The sequence below is a fragment of the Megalobrama amblycephala genome, linkage group LG22 (assembly GCF_018812025.1).
Source record: "Megalobrama amblycephala isolate DHTTF-2021 linkage group LG22, ASM1881202v1, whole genome shotgun sequence".
In the NCBI taxonomy this organism is placed as follows: domain Eukaryota; kingdom Metazoa; phylum Chordata; class Actinopteri; order Cypriniformes; family Xenocyprididae; genus Megalobrama; species Megalobrama amblycephala.
In genome coordinates, this window is record NC_063065.1 from 7,076,165 (window position 1) to 7,086,551 (window position 10,387).

General features: G+C 37.4%; 1 protein-coding gene across 1 annotated transcript in view; it reads right to left on the reverse strand.

Annotated features, from left to right (window-relative positions):
- Window positions 1-5,302, reverse strand: part of asic1c (acid-sensing (proton-gated) ion channel 1c) — a 107,873-nt gene extending 102,571 nt beyond the window's left edge. Inside the window, exon 1 of the mRNA XM_048175450.1 lies at window positions 1,182-5,302. Coding sequence (XP_048031407.1) covers window positions 1,182-1,745 — 564 coding nt within the window. The 5' untranslated portion in view covers window positions 1,746-5,302. The remainder of the gene's footprint in view (window positions 1-1,181) is intronic.
- Window positions 5,303-10,387: the final 5,085 nt, after the last annotated feature.

The window sequence follows — 10,387 nt, forward strand, 5'->3', positions numbered from 1 at the left end:
GCGTGCATAAAGTGTCCTCCTAGGAGGTGAGGAACAACATTAACCCCAATGTTCAACATCACCTTAACTTAGACCATAATGATAGCTGAAGTAATTTGTTCCACATGTCCAAACCAGAATCCAGCAATAAATTAGAATCAGTCACAGGATTTAACTCAATATCTAGCACATAATTTGCCAGTGTGCATATAAATCAAATTAAATCGATATGCAGCAGCAGCAAATAGAAAAATCCAGAAAAACACCTCACAGGAAAGCATTATCAACGTATCATCAATGGAAACTACTGTGATCAACCATTATCACTGTACAGTGCTTGATGTCATAATATCAGTTTCACATCTTCAGTGCAATAACTAACTGCAAGAAACTGACATTTTGCTCTTTGCCCTCAGCTGTGTTTATTATGTAATTTCCTTATTCGAACAAGGTATTTATTCTCCAAACTGCCATTTAAATTAACTGGAAAAATAGTAAATAACAGAAATGCTTAACATGATTTAGCCTACACATGTCACCAACAAAACAAACCATTTTAATGCAAAGCTTTTTCAGTTCATCAGTCTGTAGCTCTGAACTCCTAAATTGTGTTAAATTTCAAATGTTGTGATCAAACTAATCCACATTGTCTCTATAATCAATGACTATTTTTATATATTTAGTCTTCTTTAGGATTAGAGCTGCTAACTTTTCTTACTGAATAATAATTAGCATAAAGATATTGAACATATTACAATCTTAAAGTTACAATTCTCTGACTCTGTCAGAAATTCATCTTGCTTTAGTCGTACATGTGTGCAGTTATAGTCAGTGAGAGAGCATGTGGACTCTTGTAATGTCAAAGTAGCCATTTGAAAGTCGTTCTTGATTTTTACTACCCAGAAGCCATTGATTCATAAATGTAATTGCATATTTCAACCTATAGATTTTCCTGCTGGAAATGGATTTGGGAAAAAAAATCTACACTGCACAAGCAAAAAACTGAGAAGTCTCTTGTCAACAAAGGAGTAGTCTGAAAGAAAAAGAGTAGTGGTTTGCGTAATTCGATACACACAGTCTCAGTCAATGGCCCCATGTACCTCATGTGATATTTGCCTACTGTATAAACCAACAGTGCTTGTAATTCAGTTTGCCACAACTCTTTAACTGCAGTAGAAGAATATACCACCATGGTAACTTACAGTGGTGAAGTTTAGAGGGAAGCAATCCTCCCCTCTGAAGGTGCACTGCAAGAGCATCTCGTTGATATCGTGGCCTGTGCGGTTGTAGAAATCCGTCATGTTGAACTGCTTGGGCTTGAAGTTGGCAAAATTAGCCTTGTCCTTCAACAAAGCGAGGACTTCCGGCTCGGCCAAGTGAGGGTTAGCGATCTGATAGTTCTCGTTGAGCAGTGCCAGCAGCTCCCCAACGTGGTACAGATCGTTCTTTGTGATCTTTGAGAAACGAAACTCGTTGAGGTTGCAGAAGGTGATGGCCGGGAACGTGAGGTTGGGCGCCGCCACCTCATCAAGTTTGGTGACATGAGGGAACTCAAAGTAGTAGTACACTCGGTCCATGCACACAAACATCAGCAGACCCAGAGAGCCCAAGAAGGACAGTGACCAAAGGAAGCGACGAAACGTCATGTGCCCGTAGGCAAATATGTGGCTCATGCCATGTAACGTGGAGGAGTTGGCGAAAACTTGGAGGCTGGATGGCCTCGTGCTTTCGATGCTGTCTTCGGAGTCTCCCTTCATGGCTGTCATTGGTATCCACTGAAAACTACTGGTAGAAAGTGTGCAAATGAGGCAAGTCTAAACACTTGGAAAAGCAGCAAGTCTTTGAAGAGGCTCTTTAGGTAGCTTTCCAACGAGTGGTAGTCCTCACTCCATCTGCGACCTCTTCCGCTGTCTCTGAAAAAGCAGCTGTCATTCCATGCAGAACCAAACACAATGACAGCTCCAAAAAGACCAAGTCACATGAAAAGACAGGAGTGACGCCGTCCGGGTTCTGAGGGACAAAGCACAAAGAAGTGAAGGGAAAGCAATAGGCACTGATGAAAAACAGAGGAATTGTGGAAATGTAAACACAACGGACAGTTGATTGGAGCGTGCCTCCTCCAGTCGGCACGGAATGGCTTTACATCGCTATGACAATGGCATGGAATGGATTCTTGAATGGGAAGATTACAAGAGCCGAAGCGTCTGTTGCTCGCCGCCGGCTACGTCCCCCCTGTGCCACTCCCCTGCTGAAAATCAAGGGTCATAGACCTCCTCCTAGCCCACCTCTGCGTTTGACAGCCTCAGCCGGGTTCCTCGTCTCTCCTGGATTCACGGCGAACTGCGGGGTGCGCTGCCTCTTGATGTTTTGGAAAGCCAATGTGGTGGTCTCACCGCAGACAATGAACGTTTCTTCCTCCAGATCTGGAAATGAGGATTTATGCACCTCTGCCGGCTGCTTGCCACCCCTCCTCTCTCTCCGTTGCTCTTTAGTAGTCAGGATCCATCCCACTGCTGAGCGTCTGCTCCGCCACAGCCTGTGTGTGTGTGTGTGCGAGAAGCATGGGGGAGGGTGCTAGCGGGGCTGGGGGTGCTTCGACTCCAGGTTTTGTATGAAAGGAAAAGCTCTCAATGTGCAATGCTGTATTTCAGCTACAGGTAGTTGCAGAGAAGCAACCATCTGTGCTATGAGATTGTATCTGAGGAGGTTGGTTTTGCAGGGAAGCACATTTTCATTTTCCCTACTAAACCTGCATCTTAATTTACCTGGAGTTTAACAAGAGATTTGAGAAGAAACCATTTGAGTGACCAGTAACAAACGCGTCGGTCATTAAACCGACTTGATTTATGGACTGAGGTTCAATCAATCAATACCAATGTGCATTGTATTTTGAGGGTTAATAGTTCAGGGATCCCTTCACAGCCCACTTGCAAATCCAGGGTTAAGTGATACGAGATTATGGGCCACTATGATGCTCAAGGGAAACGAATTACCATAACAATGGCTGAACGGTCTGGGATAGATATCTTTCTCAAAGAATTAAATCAATATCCAATCAATGTCCCAAGGGGAGGTTGGGACTAAAAGACATAATACTTGTTTATATGTAGCTATTGCAGGGTCTCTTTTTTAATAGATGCATTTCGATTGACGTCAAATGTCGTTTGCACTCGAATGCTGACCAATGGACAATAAAAACAGCTTTCAGAACTGTACACATAGACCAGACGGAGTGTGTATATGCATTCAAATTCTGACTTTTGCAAATATTGTAATGTCTGGATCCTGTTTACAGGCTCTCCATTATAGCAAATATGCTGAGCGTGAGGATTAGCATATTATTCTGCATATTTCTGCATGTAAATTACTAAACGGCATCCTCTGAATCCATTGTTATGTGTAGGTAGCATATCCAAAACAAGTCCTTGAATAAAAGGCAGACGGATAATGCAATAACAAAAATTGCTTTATATTTCACATACCTCTGCGTGATTGATTACCAGACATACCTGGATGAGACAGATGCGGTTTAGCTATTTGTTAACAAGGCAACCAATGAGTAACATAAAGAAAAGCAGTACCATTGAGACGCACCATGAAGAAATTCAAGAATGAAGAGCAAAATAAAGGAAAAACACTGTTAGATTCTATCTTAAAGCTGAACTTTAAAAGGACGAGCAGCAATAATCAGAGAGAAGGCACTCATCAAGCTTTTAACATGCCAATGGCCTGACCAAATGTACTAACCATTCTATTTCCACAGTTGCACTCTGGGAGTTTGTGACTGCTGTTTTAAGTATGTTCCTCTTATCACCTGAGGGCTGAATGAATAAAAGATTGTACATGGTCACCAGTGATCGACAGCTGAATTCATATCTCACACACACTGGTATAAGCTGAGTCACCAACAAAACCACCATAAAACTAATTTGCTCGACAAAACTATCCAAAAATAGCAAACTATTAGCTGGTCTTAGCCGTAATTGGCAGGAAATCACTTGCAGGCTTTTTGTCTAATTGTTTATTGGTCTCTCACATCGACCTGGAGAATTTTTGCTTCGACTTGCTACAACAATGCAATTTTTGAGGGCTTTCTTGCTTGCACTGGTAAAGATCTAGGGTTTAACACACTGGACATCTTCTTAACCCTTTTAGATAACCATTTCTGGATTTGCTTGGGGGGGGGGGGGGTATTATTATACTGTTGCAGAATCCATTTATGTCTGTTCCAATGGGTGTCACTTTGTACATAGCACCTGGAACAACATTAAAACTCTGAAATAGAAGTCACATCAGTAAACAATTAATTAAATTAACTTGGGAAAATGTAGAAGACATTCTGCTGCCATTTTGGACTATGCAACAGGACTGAATTCAGAAGTGAAGAACTGGCTCCATTTCAATTCATGAGTGTGAATGTGAATTGGCCACACCTCACAGGAAGTTAAATTAGAATTACAGGAAGTGAAAATTAAGCATTCTTCCATCCTAGTCAACAAATGCATTAAATATACAGTACATAAAGGATATAAATTAAGCACAAATCTCCACAGGTGACATTTCAATCAGATTTTCTGGAAGTTGTCAAGCTATCATTCAAAGTTTGTCTTGATAAACATTCTCTTTCTAGTTAAAAATTACACTCACTGCAGTTATATGAATTTCTTTTTGAATTACTTTCAAATTCAAATTTAAATTCTGCTTCCTGTTTGCTACCTCAGTTCAAATCAGGAATTTAACTGGAATTTGAAAAGCTTTCTCAATTAAATTCCAAATGATGCACAATCCTGATATGCAATATGCAATAAGGAACATATGCACTGTATGATGATTGATTTATTTGACATATGATCAATGTGTTCAAACTCAAAGCTTGATTCAATACAATTAACTTGGCATATGTCACAACAGCTTGTCAATGCAGAGATATTTTGGCACAAACCATGAGATTTATCCTTCAGAGAGTTGACCTCTGGTCATAAGAGGTCATGAGGAACAGGCTTACTGTCATTCATACACTGGTTTACAAGTACTGGACTATTTGCACTCTCTAGCAATCCCACTATGACTCCTCTTTTCTTGTTTTTGTTCTACAACAAATAAAAGATAATAAAAAAAAAAAATAAAAAAAAAGATCAAATGAGAATGTGAATGAGATGTTAGGCAGAATAGGAACTTAGATAAATGAGAACCAATGACATTTGGCTTCACATTGATGTCATGTTTGAATGGTAAATTAGATTTGAGAGGATAACAAGTTAAAGAATTAGTTCATTACTTCAGAATTCAAATTTCCTGATAATTTACTCACCCCCATGTAATCCAAGATGTTTATGCGTTTCTTTCTTCAATCAAAATGAAATTAAGGATTCCAGGATTTTTCTCCATATAGTGGAATTCAGTGGGGTTCAACAGGTTAAAGGTCCAAATTGCGTCCAAAAAAAGTGTTAAAGGGCTCTACATGATCCTAGCCGAGGAATAAGGGTCTTGTCATGCCTGACCTTTCCAACGTGATAACGTAACGCGTGGTGCATCGCAGAGCAGTGCAAGACAAGTATTTGTGGTTAAAAAGTATAATTTATTTTTTTATTTTTTTTAAGAAAATGACAGATTGTTTCTCTAGATAAGACCCTTATTCCTCATCTGGGATCATGTAGAGCTCTTTGAAGCTGCACTGAAACTGACATTTGAACCTTCAACCCATTAGTAACTGTTGAAGTCCACTATATAGAGAAAATCCTGGAATGTCAGTTTCTTTTCGATTGAAGAAAGAAACACATAAACATCTTGGATGACATGGGGGTGAGTAAATTATCAGGAAATTTGAATTCTGAAATGAACTAATCCTTTAAAAACTCAATCATGTGTTCAGAAGACTATGTGCTAAAATTCAGTCTGCTACCAATAAATTATAATTATTTTCAAGTTATGGCCAATAACAGTTAAATGACAGATATTACATTTCTGTACTATTTTGTCAACATAAAATAAAATTACAAGTAAAATAAATGAAATACAAATAATATTTTTTTTAAATACATATACATAATACTAAAAAATAAAATTAATTGTCTGAAATGTGAATTTAGGCATCAGAACATTATAATCTACATTATGGAAAAAAGGATTTAAGAAATTTAAGAACGGATTTAAATTAGGGCTGGGCGATATATCGCATGAGATTGTCACACGCATTTCGTCAGTAAAGCCGGTTCCCTGATTACTGCTAAATCGCCATCACATGCTTTCAAATGGAGCGGCATTTAATAGAAAGAACTGTAGATCACTGACAAGCTATGCAATATCGCGTTCATTATCGCAGATGAATCGCCTTCGATAATGAACGCGATATTGCGTAGCTTGTCAGTGAACTACGGTTCTTTCTATTAAATGCCGCTCCATTTGAAAGCAGGTGATGGCGATTTAGCAGTAATCAGGGAACCGGCTTTACTGACGAAATGCGCGTGACAATCTCATGCGATATATCGCCCAGCCCTAATTTAAAGATTAATTTTAAGTAAGCGTTAAATGATAACAAAGGTAATCCAGTTTTAAAAATAGTGGAATGAACATGCACAATTAAAAATCCAATATTGTCCAATAAATAAACTGAAATATCTAGTAATCGATATACAATAGTACCAATATATTGTGTATCACAAGCTCTAGAAACCATTTCATTTCATCATATGGAAAAAACAGCCTAAATATACTGTTTAACATCTACTTTTGTGTTCAATGGAAGAAAAAAATAAACAACATGGGTTTGGAACAATATGAAAAGGAGAAATGATGACAGTTTTTTGCTACATGAAATATATTCCGTATGCAGGAGCCAAAATACAAATTATTTGCTCAGGTGTCTCTGAATATGAAAAGCAAATAAATAAATCAATTCTTCCATCTAAACAATGAAAGGCAAGACAGGAGAAAAAAAAAAAGTGATACACATGGACATGCACACTCACCAGACACGTGTCATTTACCAGATAAAAAAAAGAATAACTACCCATTGTTTTATAGGCAGTGGGAACACACTCAAAATCTCATTCAGCTGAGAATATCGCTGAAGTCAGCTGAAAAGCAGGAGTAAGACATGCACATTCAAGTACGATGCCTTAAGACAGATGCTGCAGCTAATATGAAAGTGCAAGCATCTTACAACTGAGATAGATTATGTACCTCCATCTCATTTTAAACCACTGAAGTGTCTGTTACAGGCAGAAGAGCATCAGGGTCGCTTCTCATACGTGCTGAGATATGCTGTAATAACACTAAAGGATCATGAAGCATTGCAGTTTTGCAGCAGCCTCTTGAGACTGCTTACAGAGAAGCGACGGTGAGCATAATGACACTGGCCACACTGCTTGACCCAGGAAATAAATCATCGGACATCTGCAGCCAATCTAACGCAATCTAAATCTGTGTAGCAACTAACAGCAGAACATAGCAGTGTGATGAGGCTAGAGGATGACCAAATCACTTCATTTACACTGAAAAAATTGTGTAGGATTTACTTTGAAACAATTCACTCAAAAAAAAAATGCTAGTAAATTGCATGAATAATTACAAAGAAATGGCAAGTAACATTGAATTACATGGGAATTTTTTAAGTAGAAAGATTGAAAAAAGTATTATCTTGTAAAACTTCACTCAGGATGTTCGGTCAGTGTTTGTTTAGAATTTACTGTAATGCCATACCAGCTACCACAGGGTAGAAAGCAAGTTAAAATGCAAAAATATGAAAAGAAAAATAAGATTAAATTTACAAAAGTTTTTAAAGTTGGCAAACTGAAGTTGTGATAGTCCTACTTTGACCAATATTGAAGTGAAACAGCTTCTTGAACAAGAAAAAAAAAATGTAGGGAAGGACTTGGAAATTGACTGGATTATTGTGGTTTGCCATTGGTGGATCTCATATGAGTGACAGGTTGTCCTGCCCTCGTGCCAGTAAACACATCATCAGAGAAGAGATGATGTTACAAGAGAGAGGGGAAGTTATTTTGATTAAACATTACAGGCATCTGAATTTTTAAAAAAATTATACTGCAATATTCCAAAAAAAAATTAAATTGGCAATAGTGATTTCATGGTGACTTTAAATTTTATCTTCAATAACGAATCTAAACTAAACCTGGCCTTCATTCACTTTTTTCATATGAATCAAACCATCATTCTCTATTAAAATATGCCCCAAAGTCAGTGTAAAACTGATCAAGTAATGTGGCATGTTCCTCAAAGCTCTGAGAAATATGCAATTACATTAATGGAATAGTTTATGTCATTATTTACGCTACGCATTTCTGACTTTCCAATTATTTTTTTCCATGGAACACAAAAGGACAAATTTAAAACAAAAATCTCCACACTGTATAGCTCACAACTCATATGGGCTGTATTATGGGAAAATGTATTTATTTATTGTCCTTTCTAGTCACTATGGAGTGACATGCTATAGAAAAGAGCTACATTTACATTATGCCTATGACTTTGGCAGATGCTTTAATCCAAAGTGACTTACATCACATTCAAGCTCAACATTTCAATTCATTCATTTTCTGAAAATAAAACCCATGGCTTTGGTGTTGTTAGCGCCATGCTCTACTGTTTGAGCTACAAGAATCCAAATAAAGATTCCTCCTTTTTTTAATGAACTGAAGAACTAAAATTTTATGGCTAAAAATTTTTTATCTAATCAGAATTAACATCACAACTCCCTGTCAGTGTTGTTTTAGTTAACTGAAACTACTACTAAAACTAAACTATTAAAATATTTTTTGTTAATTGAAATAAAGCTGAAATAAAATATAAATTTTAGGTGAAAAACTTAAACTTAAATGTTGCCATGGAAACAAAATAAGTTCTAAAAATACATAATATTCTACAAAATAAAATAGAAATTTTCAACCTATGATTCTGAATTTCCTGCAGTGGTTTCGAAGATATGTTGTTTTAACGCTAAACTGCAACATTGCACAAACCATAAGGCGAAACCTAGCATGTTAGGTATCATTAGACTCAGCAAGGATTCAGAAATCTAAGGAGATGACTCCCATGAAAATAAGTCAACCATATCAAAAGTTATAAGCATATGAATATAAAAAATACAGCATTTTGCTACAAATTGCTAAATGGCCGACGGCCAAATGGCCGAAGTAGGAAAATTGGATATCATTCAACTCGGCATGCTGCCCTGAATCTAATAAGACCAGTTTTATCATTTCTGGCCAAACGGTTCAGAAATTATAAGCAAAAATAGCCATTTTTGCTATCTCCAGACCAGTAGGTGGCGCTGTGCCAAAACACAACATGTAGCCTCAGGTCATGCTTATGATGACATGAAATAAGTTTGGCCAGAATACGCTAAAGCGTTGTGGAGATATAGGCTCGTGTCCAATTTGGCATGCTCTTCTTCTAATTTGTTTGCGCGTTATTCGAGAACGGTTGGGTTTATCAAAAAGCTTTTGGTAACTTTTTGCCAGCATAGTCTGAAGATGATCTGATTTGATTTTCATGAAAATTGGAGCAACCTTCTAGGAGGAGTTCGAAAAAGTTTATTTTTTGGCGGGAAAATTTTGGGGGAAAAGTTTCATGACGGAAAATTATGTTATATTGTGCAATCAAATCATATTGAGCCAAGGAATCAGAGTAAAAATAATTTTGTTTCTAACCCGTATGATTCAAAAGTTATTAGCGTAAACATGAGTGAAACTTTGGACAAGTGGTGGCGCTAGACAGTTTGATCTAGAGACACCAAATTTGCTGTAGATAATGTTGGGACTGTCATCTATCAGTGTACCAAATTTCATAACTTTCCCGGAAAGGGTTCTATGGGCTGCCATAGACTCCCAGAGAGAAAGAGAATAATAATAAGAACGCCAACGGATACAATAGGTGCCTTTGGTTCTTGGCCCCTAATAATAAAATAACACTGCTCCCAAGAAATGCATTCTTCAAAAAAATTGAAGAATAGTGACTAAAAAAGGTCTGGCCATAAACATACAATTTAACCAGCAGAATGCATTAACTTTTTATTTTTTGGCTCAGGTAAAAAAAATGTTTGCTGAAAATAGATAAAGGTGTAAAAGAAAGGATAAACCACTTTTCTTGGGAGTGGAGAGAAGCCTTAAGCCTGAGGGTGCACATCAGTCTTGCCGTACAATGAACTTGTCAGATCGGAGGGACTGTGAAATTGAAAATATCAAAAGGTCTTGTCCAGTAACAAAAACGTGAAATTGAACACAAGTTGGAATACCCTTCAGCACACAAATCGCTGGTCACAAGCTGAAAAGCAGAGCAAAAATTTAAACAACTGAAACCTAAAATCAGACAGACCGGGCATATTAATTGCATATTTACATACAGAGTAAATCAAAGTGCTATGAAAATTAAACTGCAAATAAATTCA